This window comes from Polyodon spathula, chromosome 21, assembly GCF_017654505.1.
Source record: "Polyodon spathula isolate WHYD16114869_AA chromosome 21, ASM1765450v1, whole genome shotgun sequence".
Taxonomy (NCBI): domain Eukaryota; kingdom Metazoa; phylum Chordata; class Actinopteri; order Acipenseriformes; family Polyodontidae; genus Polyodon; species Polyodon spathula.
The window spans coordinates 324,487-343,936 of record NC_054554.1 but is presented as its reverse complement, the minus strand read 5'-3'; the positions used below and the strand labels follow the sequence as shown (position 1 = coordinate 343,936).

At 46.1% G+C, this 19,450-nt stretch overlaps 1 protein-coding gene across 1 annotated transcript in view; it reads left to right on the top strand.

Annotated features, from left to right (window-relative positions):
• Window positions 1-19,450, top strand: part of LOC121295965 (zinc finger protein 423) — a 104,931-nt gene that overhangs the window by 15,272 nt on the left and 70,209 nt on the right. The window contains exons 2-3 of the mRNA XM_041221066.1: window positions 4,853-4,912; window positions 16,564-16,746. Coding sequence (XP_041077000.1) covers window positions 4,853-4,912; window positions 16,564-16,746 — 243 coding nt within the window. The remainder of the gene's footprint in view (window positions 1-4,852; window positions 4,913-16,563; window positions 16,747-19,450) is intronic.

The following is a 19,450-nucleotide window of genomic DNA, read 5'->3' as shown; positions in this document are numbered from 1 at the left end:
TCAGCGCAGGGGTGGTAGCGGTGAGCCGAGCCTAAAAATAATTGGACACCATAAACTGGGGAGAAAATAATAACAATTGTCAGCGACTAAATAAAAAATAAAAATATTGACAGGAGGGTTCTGAGCTGGGATCTCAGCCTTGATTGAAGGATACAAGCCTACAGTGCAGCTCTGACCCCATGAAGCAGGTTCAAACTTGGACCCCTCTCCGTTTTTAATTATGTTTATATGGGTTACAGTGGGTTATAGCTGTATTGACTTCAAAGGCACCAGAGAACATCTGAATGGGTATCTATCTTCAATGATTACAATATTTAAAAAAAAAAAAATGTAAAAAATGGAAGACTGTTCAGGGTATTCGTGGACTGTGGTTGAGAATCCCTACCATATAGCATTGCTGCTGTGTCTCTTATTCAGTTGGTAGTCTGACAGGGTAAAAGGGGAAGGCTGTGTGCTTCTGTACAGAGTCTGCAGAATTAACTCCCTCAAAACCTGCAATCAAAGTTTCTTCAAACACTTTTCATGGTTGGATGCATAACAACAAAAAACAATCCAAAGAAGCTTCAATTGCTTTAGGACTTCTTTGCTATGAAGAGCCTTTGCCAGTGATAATGTTAATTACCGGAGTGCCAAATGTGGCTGTTTCTCTAAAACCCTCACACTACCTGCAAGAGAAATATTTAACTCACCCCTGCTTATGTTTTCTTGGCATTATTATTGAGTATTTGGCAATTAATATTGTGTATTTTGCTTGTTGTCTAGACTAAAGAGTCCAGAAAGTTAACAAAAGACAACATTTCTTTTGAAACCATGTGACCAATGGGCAGCGAATACTGTAGCTACCACTGCAGGAGGCAGGGCAGAGCTGTCCAGACAGGAAGGAGAGTTTGGTTTTAGAGTTGATCTCTACAGTTCAGTTTGTACCATCCCCCTCTCCTGCCAGTTCCTGTGCTTCTGTATTAGTCTGTTTGAAACTTTTCTGTACGTTTTGAATTCTGAAATGTAATTTAGAAGATAATCCGCCCTGGTATGTCCCTCATGTGGTCACACTAGCAGTGTAATTGGAAACCTGCGTCTGTCTGTCTCTCCCCCCAGCGAATGCACAATAGGCCGACAGATTGTGGCAGCAATGTGTAACTGTTTGCGTTTTAGCACTGACTTGCTAATATGAATCCAGAAATTCGCCTAATGAAGGCGGAAATTCCCTGTAGATAAAATTTATGAAAAAGATTTTAAAATGTTTTTATTTGCTAATGAAGAGGTTTTTTTTTTTCATGTTGTTTTTGAGAACATTTAAGATTTGGCACAAGCTATCTCTGTGTGAGGTCCAGCTTAATCTCAGAGGGCAGCATTCAAGCGAGAGGCTTCCTTCAGGACCCCCATTCACAAAGAATGTTGTGGGAGCATCTGGTTTTAGTTGCTTGGTCCACACCTGCAGGGTATGGCCGTCCTGAAGAGCAGAGTTGCTGTGCGTCCAACTTGGGTTCAAACGTGTGTGTGTGTGTGTCATACAGTCATCTGCATTGAATGACCAATAGGGCAGGATGGCAGGAGACAATACTTCACACAGTGGGTGCTGAGGGTATGGAAAGAGTACCAAATCATGCTGTTAATGTTATCGGCTGTTGGGAACTAGCATTGCTAAGCGAATGGGCTCCCCTCCTTGGGAAATGTTCCTCTGTTCTTCTCTATAGTATAGCGCCCCTGTAGTATCTGCTGATGCCTCTGGATGTGCTGCCATCCAGGCCCAACCCTGCTTCTGGCATCAGACGAGATCCCAGCCGAAGCTGCCACAGCTGCAGGCAGGTGAATAACGAGGAGGGAGGATACCGTGCATTCGTACGCAGAGGCTCTTATAATGCTGTCCCAGCTAGGCAGTCGAAATGGAAAGTAGTGTGCTGTGGAGCAGTTGGTTGGGAAAGCTAAACGTTGTTCCTGAGGTGTGCTGAGCAGCTTATTAAACGCCTCGTTTCCAGCTCCTCGCTAGCTGCCATTCTCAATCTGATCAATTCAAATCTTGCTGCCCGACTAAATTCAAATATTAGTTTCTTAATGGAGCGTTAAGTGGGGGATGAGTGAAGTCATGATTAGCTGTAATTTATGGTTATTCAATTGGGGAAAGAGGGTCTGTGACTTAAAGCTAGCATGCTGAGAAATGTATAAGGCAGCTAGGATGCTTTTTATTGTGTGCACATACCAGATATTAGCATGGTTTGTTTTTAAAAATGAACATTGATATACTTTTTCATGCATGATTTAAATATATATAATATTTACTGCACCAGTTTTAACTGCAATATGCTATTAAGGAATCCCTTTGAAAGTTTACTCCTTGTAATGCACAGTGGTGTCGTCCAGAATGTGTAGTTTTATTGAGAGGGAGTTGAGAGAGCCGCGGGCGGCGTGTAGTTTTTTGAGAGGGAGTTGAGAGAGACGCGGGCGGCGTGTAGTTGAGAGAGACGCGGGCGGCGTGTAGTTTTGTTGAGAGGGAGTTGAGAGAGCCGCGGGCGGCGTGTAGTTTTGTTGAGAGGGAGTTGAGAGAGCCGCGGGCGGCGTGTAGTTTTGTTGAGAGGGAGTTGAGAGAGCCGCGGGGGCGGCGTGTAGTTTTGTTGAGAGGGAGTTGAGAGAGCCGCGGGCGGCGTGTAGTTTTGTTGAGAGGGAGTTGAGAGAGCCGCGGGCGCGGGCGGCGTGTAGTTTTGTTGAGAGGGAGTTGAGAGAGACGCGGGCGGCGTGTAGTTTTGTTGAGAGGGAGTTGAGAGAGACGCGGGCGGCGTGTAGTTTTGTTGAGAGGGAGTTGAGAGAGCCGCGGGGCGGCGTGTAGTTTTGTTGAGAGGGAGTTGAGAGAGACGCGGGCGGCGTGTAGTTTTGTTGAGAGGGAGTTGAGAGAGCCGCGGGCGGCGTTGAGAGGGAGTTAGTTTTGTTGAGAGGGAGTTGAGAGAGCCGCGGGCGGCGTGTAGTTTTGTTGAGAGGGAGTTGAGAGAGCCGCGGGCGGCGTGTAGTTTTGTTGAGAGGGAGTTGAGAGAGCCGCGGGCGGCGTGTAGTTTTGTTGAGAGGGAGTTGAGAGAGCCGCGGGCGGCGTGTAGTTTTGTTGAGAGGGAGTTGAGAGAGACGCGGGCGGCGTGTAGTTTTGTTGAGAGGGAGTTGAGAGAGCCGCGGGCGGCGTGTAGTTTTGTTGAGAGGGAGTTGAGAGAGCCGCGGGCGGCGTGTAGTTTTGTTGAGAGGGAGTTGAGAGAGCCGCGGGCGGCGTGTAGTTTTGTTGAGAGGGAGTTGAGAGAGCCGCGGGCGGCGTGTAGTTTTATTGAGAGGGAGTTGAGAGAGCCGCGGGCGGCGTGTAGTTTTGTTGAGAGGGAGTTTGAGAGAGCCGCGGGCGGCGTGTTGAGAGGGAGTTTTTTCGGTAGCTTTTTTTTTTTTTTTTTTTTTTAGGTTTTAGGAGCAGAATCTCCTTAGCCTGTTGGAATCGGTAGCTTTTTTTTTTTTTTTTTTTTTTATTTTAGGAGCAGGGTGTGCAGAACTTGTACAGAATAGCTTCATGTCCAGGAACCTGTTTTTCAGTAAATGAGCTGAGATGAGCCAGCTCACTGGTAGCCAGGTGTGTTCCTGTTAATAAAAGCACTGTGTTTAAAAACACACCTCCCTGTGCAAGCAGCGGCACGCTGGAGACATGTCTCTATCTGAAATCACGTTGTGATGCTCTCAGGCCTGTCTTAACAGCAGTCCATTTAGAGCACTTCTGTAAGCAGGAAGGCCAGGTTCCCAGCATTGTCTGTCATGTGATTGCTCAGGGCTTTTCAAAGGAAGGTACGAGTCTATTGCTTTGGGCAGTTATGGAAATAAGTACATGTACAGTGAAGATGACTCAATCAAAACGCATATTTGTGGTCTGATTCAATGGGTTGTCCTGAACTGGAGCAGAAGTTTTTTGGCTTTCTGAAGTCCTGAGTGCCAGCGTGACCTTTTAAAGTGAGCAAAACAGCTGAGCATTTTAATGTGGTCTTAATCAAAGAATGAGAATATTCCACGCTGCCTTCCTGTGCTCCTGGGCAAGCTGCTCCTCACAATCAGCCCCTGAGTGTGCTCTTCTGCTTCCCCCAGTGGAGCTCTGCTTTCACTCCTGTTCTACCCTGTCATGTGCCACGGCTAATAGCCACATCCTGCTGGGGGTTCACAACAATGGGGCTGATTTCATTATTTACACTTGCGCTGCAATTACAAGGCTCCTGTGGAAACGACCAGTCCTTGATGGAACGATTCCATTGTGTCCTGGAAAGCTTCTTTTCCTGTTCTAGTATGCGCACACGTCACGTGTGTGATTGGAATTTCTTGTGTATATGTGGAGTCCTCAGCAAAGCCATTCGGTATCCTGGCTGACAGCACTATCTACTGTCAGAAGAGCAGAAGGGTAGCATTAGGAAGCTGCAAGGTACCCGCTGATAAATACTTTCAGCCCGGTTTTCTTTCTTTCAATAACTGGTTGTATCACAGCATGTCTAAAAACCCTGAATGTGAAACTGCTATGCAATAGGAGCCTTCTTTCCATCCCTGAAGTCTCTTGCTAAATGAGCAGCACTGTTTTGGTGCAATGTAGAATTGTGTTTGTTTTTCACAGTGTGTGTGTGTGTGTGTGTGTGTGTGTGTGTTTTAGTTCCCTGATCTGTGCTTCTGTAAAAACATTGCTGTAATCTAACAGGTGTCTGTGTAAACAGGTTTCTTTCTGTGTCACAAAAGTAAAAAAAAAAAAAAAAAAAAAAAAAAAACACAGTAAAAACACGCCTGCGCTGTTTTAATGGATTTTGAAAAGCGATTCCTTTTTAACCCCCACTCCTCCCCCTTTCCCCTCCCCTGTTTCTTTCAGTGGAAGAAGGCGAGTCCTCCGAGTTTGTTCCGAGCTGGGGTTCCACGGCAGTGCAGACAGGTATAGACTTCATGTTATTAAATCGTCTGCTTGCCAGGAAGCTGTCAGATACTCTGTCACATTCCTGCACCAGGTCCAGGGCTACCCACTGAATCAAAACCTGGAATATCAATTCCGTATAACCCATACAGCCCAAGACAAAAGAGATGAATATTGTTCATACTCCAGAGAGCTATTAGAGCCTGTGGTCAAGTGGCTTTTTTTTCTGTTTTTATATTCTCTTTGAAGATTCTGTTTAAAGTTGTTGTTGTCACAGTTGCACGGGTCACACAGTTGGCGTTCAGTGTGCTTGACTTGCTGCACTGGGAGGAGTGCACTGGACTGGAGACCTTTTAATGTGTCAGGATGACAAAGGATCCACAGTGGGCAGGGTATATAAACACAGGCGCACAGACACACACAGGCGCACAGACACACACAGGCGCACAGACACACACATATACAGATACACACAGAGACAGACAGCGCGCACGCACACATATACACACGCACACATATACACACGCACACACAGAGTACTTGTGAGATGAGCAACAAAGTGTGTGTCTTCAAACTTTTATCATAGACTCCTGTAGATCTTTGGGGATAATCCGATAAACTTTATTCTATACACATTTTACAGATATTTACAATAAGCGTTTGAAGCAGCACAGTGTTATATAGCTCCAGGAAGCAGCACAGTGTTATATAGCTCCAGGAAGCACTGTAAAGCAGCACAGTGTTATATAGCTCCAGCACTGTAGAGCAGCACAGTGTTATAAAGCTCCAGCACTGTGTTCTTCATTATCTTCCAGTTTGCATTAGTCTTGTACTGTGTAGCATTCCCACAAAGCAGCTCATATGAAACATGCTTTTTATATTTTGGTTTTTGAGGTTGGGAAGGGCTTGCCAGGGCTGATCTCCACTCCTTGGGGTGCTGTGGTTTAAAAGGTTACAAGTGAAGGAGCTTTTTGTATGTATTTGAGACACACACGCACTCATTCGCACAAAACAGCACGCACTTCAGAGAATAAAAAATGTACCAACTTGTAGAGCAGATACTAACCATCTTGTTTCAGTTCATAGGCTGACCAGTGAAAATATTGTGTATTGAGTTTTGTATTCCGTTTCATTTCATGATTGTTTTTCCAGCCAATGAGCAGCTCTAATGAAGATTACTAACGAAATATGTGTGTATGTATATATATATATATATATATATATATATATATATATATATATATATATATATATATATATATATATAAATGTGTGTGTGTGTGTGTGTGTGTGTTTGTGCATGTGTGCAACGTACACGTAACATTGATCATACATTGGTCTCTGCTCGGGCTCCTTTCACCCTTAACACAGCAGACTAGACATACAACTGAAGTTTTTAGCACTTTCGTGCACTTTTATTATTAAACCCTAACTCCCACGTGGAGTGCTAAACTATACTTTCCTTCACAACCTCTAAACTAGAACCCGGATGGCTAAGCAGTTTACTGGTTGCAAAAACGCTTTTACAAATACGGTTTTACCCTTTTAAATAACACTACGGTTCACACAGTACCTTTTTTCTTTGTTCCTAACTTCCTGGCAGTCTCTTCCTAATCCAGCTTCAAACTCTTCAAACTTTTTTATATTTTGTGGCTGTTCCCAATTGACACCAATTATCTCATTTGGGAACAGCCACATTCTCACATTCATTTGGCAGGGATAGGATTCAACCCCATCCCAGCCAATCGCCACCAAAACCCACAACACTAATGTTTTATTTACAGACAGGGCTTTGCCCTCACACAGCATAACTATATCTAGAAACGCTGGCCTGTTTATTTGTTCTGAGGCGCTGTAAATTTCCAATTGCAGGACACCCTCTGATCGGTTTTTATCTTTGGCGAGGGTGAGCTGTACCTTACTGACATGCCATGTGTTTGTAATGAGAGCCTCTGATTTCACAAGTAGACCTGCATCACTAATGAGGAGTGCTGCTTTCAGCAGCAGCACAGCACACTTGTGCAGTATACACTGACACAGAGGTATTAATATATCTACACTCTGAAAAGGAGTCTGCTCTCCATTTGTCACACTGCTTAAAATTAGACATGCTCACACCTTTTTAAAAAAAATAAATTAGCCTCCCAGACACTGACACAATCAGATAACTTGGCCTTCTCTCTCTCTCTCTCTCTCTCTCTCTCTCATATACTCTCTGGACCCCCTCTCCCGGGATATATAATGTATTTTTAATTTCCCACAGGTAATAATAGGAAAACAGTCTGCTCTTCCAAGGGAGGGGGGACCACAAGAAAAGACACGCGTGATTATGTTTGTTAGCAGACTGTTGCAGATGTGCTCATACACCTTTTGTAAGTAAAGCTGGGTGCTACAGTAGACACCAAGCTTCTCTGTATGGGTGCTTCTTCTTCCCAGGGGATAACTTAGTTACATATATGTATACATTTGAATACACTTCTCCCCTTGGTAATTTCTTATTTTCACACAATGACACCAGAGACTGTGTGGGAGAAGTGCTTTTCATTTCAGGTGCTGTGTGTTTGCAGTTTAAGGCCTGGCTCTCATGGAATCAAGGTGGTTGACTGAGTGAGAGGAAAATACTCAGGCAAAGAAAAACAAGAGCACTTCATAGAAGCTCTTTAATAAAGCGCTGCTATGCACAATAGCCGTGCCTCCTGTTGCACTTTCACAGCCTCCTAAAACACAAAACAAGTCAGGTTTGGTTTTTATTTGTATTCTTTTGCATGGTGAAATTCATTCACTTTCTCCTAATCCACTTCTTTTAGTTTCTCTGCAGAATTAGATACGTTATTGTGTCCTCTTTACTCCTATACCTGTAGCATCACTAGGTTGAGAGTGAAATTATTATTTTTTTTAAATCCCAGTTAGTGCATTTCTATTGTACAATAAGAGCAGTAACCCTGACAGCCTGGTCCCCCACGTGGTCCTTAATGGTGACTGTGTGATGACACAGTGATCAGGGGAGCAGGCAGTGTGACTGCGTGATGACACAGTGATCAGGGGAGCAGGCAGTGTGACTGCGTGATGACACAGTGATCAGGGGTGCAGGCAGTGTGACTGCGTGATGACACAGTGATCAGGGGAGCAGGCAGTGTGACTGTGTGATGACACAGTGATCAGGGGAGCAGGCAGTGTGACTGCGTGATGACACAGTGATCAGGGGAGCAGGCAGTGTGACTGCGTGATGACACAGTGATCAGGGGAGCAGGCAGTGTGACTGCGTGATGACACAGTGATCAGGGGAGCAGGCAGTGTGACTGCGTGATGACACAGTGATCAGGGGAGCAGGCAGTGTGACTGCGTGATGACACAGTGATCAGGGGTGCAGGCAGTGTGACTGCGTGATGACACAGTGATCAGGGGAGCAGGCAGTGTGACTGCGTGATGACACAGTGATCAGGGGAGCAGGCAGTGTGACTGCGTGATGACACAGTGATCAGGGGAGCAGGCAGTGTGACTGCGTGATGACACAGTGATCAGGGGAGCAGGCAGTGTGACTGCGTGATGACACAGTGATCAGGGGAGCAGGCAGTGTGACTGCGTGATGACACAGTGATCAGGGGAGCAGGCAGTGTGACTGCGTGATGACACAGTGATCAGGGGAGCAGGCAGTGTGACTGCGTGATGACACAGTGATCAGGGGAGCAGGCAGTGTGACTGCGTGATGACACAGTGATCAGGGGAGCAGGCAGTGTGACTGCGTGATGACACAGTGATCAGGGGAGCAGGCAGTGTGACTGCGTGATGACACAGTGATCAGGGGAGCAGGCAGTGTGACTGCGTGATGACACAGTGATCAGGGGAGCAGGCAGTGTGACTGCGTGATGACACAGTGATCAGGGGAGCAGGCAGTGTGACTGCGTGATGACACAGTGATCAGGGGAGCAGGCAGTGTGACTGCGTGATGACACAGTGATCAGGGGCGCAGGCAGTGTGACTGCGTGATGACACAGTGATCAGGGGCGCAGGCAGTGTGACTGCGTGATGACACAGTGATCAGGGGAGCAGGCAGTGTGACTGCGTGATGACACAGTGATCAGGGGAGCAGGCAGTGTGACTGCGTGATGACACAGTGATCAGGGGAGCAGGCAGTGTGACTGCGTGATGACACAGTGATCAGGGGAGCAGGCAGTGTGACTGCGTGATGACACAGTGATCAGGGGAGCAGGCAGTGTGACTGCGTGATGACACGGTGATGAGCAGGCAGTGTGACTGCGTGATGACACAGTGATCAGGGGTGCAGGCAGTGTGACTGCGTGATGACACAGTGATCAGGGGAGCAGGCAGTGTGACTGCGTGATGACACAGTGATCAGGGGAGCAGGCAGTGTGACTGCGTGATGACACAGTGATCAGGGGAGCAGGCAGTGTGACTGCGTGATGACACAGTGATCAGGGGTGCAGGCAGTGTGACTGCGTGATGACACAGTGATCAGGGGAGCAGGCAGTGTGACTGCGTGATGACACAGTGATCAGGGGAGCAGGCAGTGTGACTGCGTGATGACACAGTGATCAGGGGAGCAGGCAGTGTGACTGCGTGATGACACAGTGATCAGGGGAGCAGGCAGTGTGACTGCGTGATGACACAGTGATCAGGGGAGCAGGCAGTGTGACTGCGTGATGACACAGTGATCAGGGGTGCAGGCAGTGTGACTGCGTGATGACACAGTGATCAGGGGCGCAGGCAGTGTGACTGCGTGATGACACAGTGATCAGGGGAGCAGGCAGTGTGACTGCGTGATGACACAGTGATCAGGGGAGCAGGCAGTGTGACTGCGTGATGACACAGTGATCAGGGGCGCAGGCAGTGTGACTGCGTGATGACACGGTGATCAGGGGCGCAGGCAGTGTGACTGCGTGATGACACAGTGATCAGGGGAGCAGGCAGTGTGACTGCGTGATGACACAGTGATCAGGGGAGCAGGCAGTGTGACTGCGTGATGACACAGTGATCAGGGGAGCAGGCAGTGTGACTGCGTGATGACACAGTGATCAGGGGAGCAGGCAGTGTGACTGCGTGATGACACAGTGATCAGGGGAGCAGGCAGTGTGACTGCGTGATGACACAGTGATCAGGGGAGCAGGCAGTGTGACTGCGTGATGACACAGTGATCAGGGGAGCAGGCAGTGTGACTGCGTGATGACACAGTGATCAGGGGAGCAGGCAGTGTGACTGCGTGATGACACAGTGATCAGGGGAGCAGGCAGTGTGACTGCGTGATGACACAGTGATCAGGGGAGCAGGCAGTGTGACTGCGTGATGACACAGTGATCAGGGGAGCAGGCAGTGTGACTGCGTGATGACACAGTGATCAGGGGAGCAGGCAGTGTGACTGCGTGATGACACAGTGATCAGGGGAGCAGGCAGTGTGACTGCGTGATGACACAGTGATCAGGGGAGCAGGCAGTGTGACTGCTGTGATGCCACGGTGATCAGGGGAGCAGGCAGTGTGACTGCGTGATGACACAGTGATCAGGGGCGCAGGCAGTGTGACTGCGTGATGACACAGTGATCAGGGGAGCAGGCAGTGTGACTGCGTGATGACACAGTGATCAGGGGAGCAGGCAGTGTGACTGCGTGATGACACAGTGATCAGGGATCAGGGGAGCAGGCAGTGTGACTGCGTGATGACACAGTGATCAGGGGAGCAGGCAGTGTGACTGCGTGATGACACAGTGATCAGGGGATCAGCAGGCAGTGTGACTGCGTGATGACACGGTGATCAGGGGAGCAGGCAGTGTGACTGCGTGATGACACAGTGATCAGGGGTGCAGGCAGTGTGACTGCGTGATGACACAGTGATCAGGGGCGCAGGCAGTGTGACTGCGTGATGGCACAGTGATCAGGGGCGCAGGCAGTGTGACTGCGTGATGACACAGTGATCAGGGGAGCAGGCAGTGTGACTGCGTGATGACACAGTGATCAGGGGAGCAGGCAGTGTGACTGTGGCACAGTGCGTGCAGGCAGTGTGACACACGGTGATCAGGGGCGCAGGCAGTGTGACATGGTGACACGCAGCTACAATAGGATTCATTTACATAAAGGGAGGATATTATTTTAATATAACAAGAGTAAAACCTTTGAACCATCTCTCATTATAATCGATCTGTATTACATTGACTTTTAACTTGACATTTCCCTGAAGCACACACCTGGCCTGTAAGGTATTGAGGCAGACATTCCAGATTGACATTTATATTTTCATCAAGTTTTAAACTTTTGTCTTGTCTTCAGTAAGCCTGGGTAGGAAAACTATCCCCTGGAAAGTGAATCTGTTACTGCATTATCTATACAAGTAACTGCTATAACTTCTGGTGTTCACATGCTGACTGCTATTACTAGCAGCCTGACTATTAAAGCACAGTTTAGGGCTTAAATGATTAATGCTCCTGTTTTCTGGACCTGCAGAAACGGAGCATTGTTGAAGGCTGCCACCGGGTTCAGTAGTATCTGCAATAAGTATGAGTGGTTCTCGTGCCCTGTGTGTGAATAAGCAAAGTGCTTCCCCAGTACTCATCTGTCTGAAGAAAGAGACTAACAGCTTTGGATCCTGGGCCTCAAAATGGAAAGCTTTTTCGATGAGAAGGATTCGTTCACTTGCAGCTGATCAGTCCGGTTGATAGCAAGTCCTGGAGCCTTTTCTTTTTTCATGCCGCTTGTCCTGCTTTTTGGATGAGAAGGCTGTTGAGTTCCCTTCAGAAGAACACTGGTCCTATCGGTGATCTCACTAGATGAGGTGGTAGGGTTATATTCCTCAAGCAATTTACTAAATTCAGATTAAATACAAACCAAAAGCTTTGCGGTGAATTATTCAACCATTAGTTCTGTTAGAAAATGACACAAGGTGCTTGAAGATAGGCTGAACACACAGAGCAGCCTGCCTGCTGTGAAACCTGCATTGTGATGATACTTTAGGATCATTAGGAGCTGTATTAACAGGGGTCGCAGAACACTTTGTTTTCAGCTTTTACAATATATTGAACAAATACCTTATAGGGTCCATTAAATTGTATTTACCAGAGATCCTAATTATTTTCTACCACAAACCATTTAAAATGAACGTAGGGGAGGGGCAGCAGGGCTGCATAAAAAACACATCGACTAAATTAGGGTTAATTAGCGTTTCCAAACAGAGCAACGTGCTTCATCGGCAACATTAGGGCATGTAGATGCATCGAATTTCCTCAGACTTAAAGCTTCATTACAGAGACAACTGTGTGTGTGTTCTTCATTAGCAAGAGGCTCGTTATTGGCTGTGCTTGGTAACAATTATTATGAACAACCTGGGTCCCACCTTCCCAGCCCATCCTCGGGGGGGGGGGGCAGGTTCAGAGAACTTTCCCACAATCATCCGACTGAGTGGGGAAGCAGAATGTGCCGGTGCAAATTAAAAATAAGATGAAAAAACAGGTTCTAGGGAAATCCTTGATAATTACTGCAAAACAGCTATTTTTCGTTGTGCCTGTCCCTTGTCTCCTGCACTTCGGTTTGTTATATATATATATTTATACTGGTCTAGCACTTGAGCAGATGGGGGAAACTTTAGCAGGTTTTTTTTTTTTTCTTATACCTTTTTTAAAGTACCTTTTCACACTTGCTAGCACATGCCATTAAGGCCATAAAGGACCAATTATTTTGAGAGCAAGTGCTAAGACTGTTAAGAGGGGAAAATGGGCAGAGTTCAGTGTTAGATTGTTCTCTGTGTGTGCGTGTGCGAGTCTGTGCAGTATGTATTCTCTGTGTATTGAAGTACCTGTACATAGTGATACAAATTCTACAGATTTTTCTCTCTAATAAAAGGGTGTTCTATGAAATGTGTTGCGTTAAAGTCACTCTTTCAGAATGCATGTGACACTGTGTAGATCTCTGTAATTGAAGTTATACTGTATGTGTGCAAAGCTCTGTAAAGTGATGCTTTCACACAGTGCAGTTTAGTGGATGTGATAACCAGGTTATAGTTCACCACCTGGCACATCCCAAACCGAGAGCCTGTGGGGTTGCGTGTTCCTCCAATCTCCTCGGGCAATTCAAGTTGGCACACTGCGGGAGGTGGGGAATAGATTCCATTTTATTTTCAATAAGCAAACACTTCCAGAGAAGCCTCTGTACCACTGCAGAAAATGCAACAAACACTATAGTGAGATGAAACTGAATGCAAACATCCTGTGATCCTGTGTGTGTAAACACCATTCAAAACAATTCATTTTTGCAAGGACCTGTAAAAGAAATATAAAAGTCATACTAATTAGAATTATTATAACAATATCATTTGGGGGGGTGATAGGGGGGTGTCCTTTTCTTTACTCGGAGAGGGGATGATAGAGGGTCTCCTTGTCTTTACTCAGAGAGGGGGTAATAGGAGGTCTCCTTGTCTTTACTCGGAGAGGGGGTGATAGAAGGTGTCCTTGTCTTTACTTGGAGAGCGGGTTGGTACGGGGCACCTTTGTCTTTAATCAGGGCATTTTATAAATTCTTGGTCGTGTGCAAGAATTGCAAGAGGGTCTGGTTGCTTTAACTCTGCTGCTGTTTTGCAAGGTCCAGGATCGATTTGTGCATCGTTATGGATAGTTTTCCAAAATGTTACTTACCTAGAAGACAAACATTTAGTGTTTATTTTAAAGAAATAATAACTCGCTTGGCTATGGAGACCGAGGAGAGATTTGTTGGCAATCATTACTGTTTAATGTTCCATAATGAGAAGTACAGTCAAACATTTTTATTAAGAATCTGAAGGGACCACTTAAATAGTTTGATTATCCAAGACTTGCACTTCAAGAGTGTTGCAGGCTCTCATTAAAACATGCAGCAGAGCATCTCTTTGGGGGAGGAGAAAGAGAGAATGGGGTCTTCTAAAAGGGTGTTTGCAACCCAAACTTGTTCTGTTCCAAGACTGCAAATATTGCAAAGATTTAATATGTGTATTTTTATTTTTTATTATTTTTTTGGAGTCTGGCTAGTAGTGTGATTTATTGTCTGGCTTTTTTTTTCATTTTCTTTCCTCTTTTTTTTTTCCAAAAGCATTGTCTACAATGAAAGCCCAGTGAAAGATCTCACTTGGACAGAGTGCTCTGCAGCTTGTATCACTAGCTGTCAGAATGAAACAAACCACAGCTCTGAGAGGTGTGAAAGGTCAGAGCCCTGGGAGGTTACGAGGAGATAACGAGATCCAGGGCAGCCTTCATTAGAGCTCTGATATGAGATCGCTCTTGTTAAATTGCGAGGACCTGGGAATTAGACAAGTTATCTTTTATTTAACCCTTACAAAGTCAGCTTTTTAATTTTTTATGATGAATGTAGCTCCATGACTGATAATCAATAGTGGGGCAGTGGCGGTGCAGCGATGCCTGGCTCTTCGCTGTCCTGTCAGCAGACGCGATGCAGGGAGTGAAACGGAATTGTAGGCTTAATGTTAACATGTTGTGTGTGTGTGTGTGTTTTGTTTTGGTCAAATAGTGTGAGCTTGAATATTCCAAAGATACATCTCTCGCAGAAAAAAACACTTATTGCTCCACATTGTCCTTGAATTAGTGGCGCCAATGTGTGGTAAATATTAGACTTGAAAAAACACTGGATAAACAGGAGACCCCTGTCTAATCCAAAAATAATCTATGTTTTAAATTCAAATTCACAAAAGCATTAGCATGCCCAGTAAATGAGTCGGAGTGTGAGAAAGCTTACTGTCGTCCTGACCTGCTTTGCACTGAAGCCTCAAACTTTCCAGCATCAGTGTATTGTTTATATTCTATTTGTAATACAGTGTGGTTCCTTTAGGCTTCTTCAATAAATAAAGAAATCACTTTTCAGGGAAAATAAAGAAACTGTCTGGCATGTTTTTCCAGTCCCCTATTGGAGCTGCATTTGATACAGCAGCGAAGGATTGCATGCATCAATGTTATACAAAACGCTTTCCTGTAACTAAGTAATCGCCCTAGAGAAAAGGATCCACAGTCTTTTGTTACACTGTTGTGTTTTTTTTTTAAACAATGATTGTCTGCAGGTTATGCTCACACAGAGGCTAATAGGTCTGAGTTGACATGATAGCTTAATAGAGAGGTAGATTGAGATGTGTTTGGAACGTAACAAACTCTGCTGACCCTGTGTAAAAAGTGGACTGGACTGACCAATGTGTTAAGAATTAGTGGGAGACTGGGGACAGGCTAGGTCTTATAGGGAGGGGGGGAAGATGGCACAATTGCTACACCTCTCGTTGGAAGGAACTGGTTTGAGCTGGGGGGGGGCAAGACTAATGTCTTCCTGTCGCCAGCTTGTGACAGGATAAGCTTGTTATTGGTCTTCCAGTAGAATGCTCAGAACACAACGGAATGGGAATCTCTTCTTGGTAGAAGTTGACTGTTACATTTCTGTGTGTTCAGTCTCTTTTTTCTCTCTCACTCTCACTGCCTCATTCCCCTGGAGCTTGGTGGAGATAGGGCCCTCACAGCACTGCACACAGAGTTTCTGTAGGCATACATGGCTGGCAGCTACACTGTAACTCTTATCCAGCAGAAGCTATGGGACCGAGCGGCTAACGACGGTCCCCGCAGTGATTTTTTTATTTTATTTTTGTTCCCCCAAACCAGAAGGATTTCGTTAACCTCTGGACAGATGGCCGTCTCTGGCCCCAGTGTCTCCCCCACTAGGCTGCCTCAACTCCGGCCAGGGATCAAACCCAAAGCCTTCAATCCAAAGGCACCTCTGCTCTCGCTGGTCTTGCTGCTCTGCAATGTGCTTGCTTTCATTGCAATCTGTCGGATGTACAAATCACAAATCCCCCCTTTTTTTTTTTTTTTAAAGATATTAATGTACATGGAATAAAAACGTCAGTGTGCTTTAATATTCTCCAGAACCCAGATAACTGGAATTCCTGATCAAGTGATCTTAGTATTCTTACCCTCCTCAATGTTTAGTATTTAAGATAGAACACCAAGCTGCAACTGTGTGCATAGCCAAGATCAAGCTTTTATTCTTTCAAATTGAGACTGATAGCAATAAAGTGAAATGCTATTGTGTAAATAATAAAAACATGAGCAACCCTCACTTCTCTTACTTTTAAGACAAATATGCTTAATACACTAAAGAGCCCTTATAAAAATTTCCCAAAGTAAAAGTACAGCAAAGTGCAATAAAGCATAGACGAGCACAGTAAAGCCCAGTGAGGTAAGTTCAACATATTTAAACATGGTAAACTATGGTAAATACATAGTAAAATTGTGGGACAAGCATAAGGGAAAACTGCTAAATTTCATTCATATTTGCCCTAGTAAACTTTTGACCCCAGTGCACTTGATCATTTTGATGGTTCAAATAAGGGATGTTTTTAGATGCATTGCTGTTTACTCTGTTGAATAGGTCACATGGCCACTCTAATCATTTCCAGACTACACTGAAAACAGTAGTTGTTCGACACAATACATTTACATGTGATTGATTTTATTATTATTGCATTCCAGGGTGTGCAACACCCCTAAACCCTTAGCTTGCGAGTTAACCAAACTGAAGTGTGACCCGTGTGTTCTCTCTCTCGATAAAGAGTAGCGTCTTGCCTGCTTTGAAGCGGACGGGCATGGATGTGCAGAGCGCCTCCTCTCGCTTGTTTGTAGTTTCTTACGCTTGTGTGTCTCTCTCCACAGATGATGTCTTGGTGGTGAAGCAGGAGTTCTCGGGGAAGGACGGGCTCAGTGTGACGAGCCACGAGGACCGGGCACAGGAGGGAGACGAGGACCTGGACGACATGTATACCTGCGACAGCTGCCAGCAGGACTTCGACTCGCTCGCGGACCTGACCGAGCATCGCGCCCACCAGTGCCCAGGGGGTAAGCCGCTGCGCTTAGGAAACCTGTAGTGGGGCTGTAGATCACATTGGCACCCCTTCCACTCCCCCTCTCACCTCTGCACATCGTTTAACCATCACTTTAAACAACACCTCTGCAGTGCTTCTGGAACGCAGCTCGTATTTCCTGTTTGCAGGGTAATGTGTTTGTAGCCATGGTGGCAACCCAGAGGACAAGTCTTGTGGGATGAACAGTTTAGACAGTTGTGTGCGAATGTGTTCTACTGTACAGGCATTTTGCAGAGTTGGAGAGTTGGTATACAGTGACGTATCTTGGTTTTCCCGCTAAGCCAGCGCTTTGTGTCGATATGTCCGGGCAGCGTGGAACGTGTCGTCTTTTTCCTGCTCTCTAGCAGTGCTGCAGTAATGAGCAGGTGGAGGGTTTTCGAGTGATAGCTACAGACAGGCGCCCAATACAGGTTTCGCTGTGGGCACTGCAGCAAGGTGGTATGACTACCGTTGTTTGGAGCGTTGCGTTTATTAGTAAGAGGTCTTGCATTGGAGGAGTTGAGGTTATGTGGGTTTGGAGCCACCCAACTGTGGTGCCATTAGTTTGTACTAATGAATAGAAGCCAGGGTTTTGTTCAGCTGCAATTTGTAATGACCTGTTGGCCGCAGTTCTCATACTGCTGTTTGGATAGTGGTCCGTGCCAGACCCTGACTCAGCCCTCTGGACCTCGCCACGATGTACAGTGTTTCTGCTCCTGCAACGGTGATATGCATTTCAGCACATCACTACACCTCCTTCGACAGCCTAATGAGGGAATGGCCTCTGCAGTCGTGGCACATCGCTTTTTCCAAAAATTAAAAAATTGCATTTGGGGATTGTAGGGGGTAGCATTTAACAAGTTTGTTCTTTTAAAAAAAAAAAAAAAAAAAAAAAAAAAAAATCCCACCCACGCAGCACCCTAACCAAGCCGAGACCGAGATGTTCCCAGAACTAGTGTGCGCCCCGTTGCTGACTCTACTTTCCAATCACAATAGTGTGCATGTAACAGGGGGGTGTTACCTGTGCGGGTCGTCACTGAATAATAAGGATTCAGACACGGAGCAGTGGGTGTTGAAACACAGGCTCAACGCTAGGGTACCAACAATGGAAATTCTTGCGCTGGATTCAACACAGAGAAGAAAACAAAGCTAATAAGTTTGCCCACAGATAGCGAGCTCTAGTGTCACTATAAGGGACGTCCCACTGCAGGAACTGGCTCTACTGCACAACCCTCACTATACTTATTTGGGATAAACATCCCCTAAACTGACCTACGTCTGGTGCTCCTGGAGTCCTGACGTCCTCCCAGCGACTCTGGCTCCTGTTGGACAGCGTCTTCACGGGCACGTCTGGTTGAGGGTAAGCTCTCTGGGCATGCTCCCAAGCCAGCTCACCTCCTAATCGGCTCCGCTCCGGGCAAGCCTTCCTGTTTACCAAAGCAGCTCAGCTGAACCAGCGGCAGGGTCCTCCCTGTCACCGTGCATTAAAGGCTTAGGGCAATGGATGTGCATTAAGAAATAAAAACCAGGGAGTCTCAAATAATTCCACAAGTCGCCACTCAACCGTATTCATTGAAAACCCTGTGAGTTGTTTAATTGCTGCAGTATGTAATCTGCAGAATGTACGTGTGAGCAGTTTGCTGTTCTTGTTCGGAGTTGATGTTCAGAATGTATCTTGCATGTTTGGAGCTGTATCTGGAGAACTGTGTGTCCAGTTTTAATGAAACTTGGTATGCACATTCTTGAGTGTATGGAAAGCTGCCTGCTGAGCAGACTGAAAATGTAGCATCCTGGTCGGGCTGTAGTGCAGTTGGATTGCATGTTTTCAGAAGGGTGACCTTGGGCTTGTTAACATTGGTAGTGTTAACTAGGATACATGGTGTTTTATATAATCAATAAAAAGCAGGGTTTCTGGAAACTTTTGGCTTCGTCTTCTGCTCCAATTCAATTGAGCATTCAGCAGAATGTCATTTCAGATTTTATTTGTTTAGCAAGGGAAGCTTTTGACAGGGTTGAGCGTATGAAATGAAGTCAGGTAGCACGTGTGGGCCACCAGAGCCAAGTCTGGGAATCCGAGGTGACAAAACTGGCTCTGGTTCTGTCCGGAGAGTGGGAGTACAAAATGTCCTTTTTTTTGTGCACAATGAAGTACAATGTGATTGTGAAATACAATTACTTGTGACCTCTGTGGAACAGCAGCATATGTATGTCACACAAGCTGACATTATTTAGAGAAGCACTTATCCAGTTGATATGTACCCCTGTCCGTATGCGTGCCGCTGTTTTTACACAGACTCCGTGTAGGTCACGGTGTTTTCATGACGCTAGTGGCTGTAATTTTGAATTCACACAGAACCTTTGAAATGCTTGTGTATAACAAGGGGCAGTCGGTTGTCAGACCATTGCGATGGCCACTGTCTGTAAAAGTTTGTAACAGCCCTGGTGCTGCGAGGACTCTGAGAGTAGCAGGGGGTGGTGGGGGAGCGCAGTATCTGCACATTACATCATGCATGCAGAGGCAATGGGGGGTGGTGACGGGAAATGCCTTGGGACTGTCTCAACTGGAGGAAATCTGGAGCATATCATTTCCCAGCGGAGCGTTTGAAAACCTGGAGATCAAATGGAGAACATTTCATGAACTGCTGTGCACTTTAGATGAGGCTGCATGCAAGCTCTCTGTGTGTGTGTGTGTGTGTCCT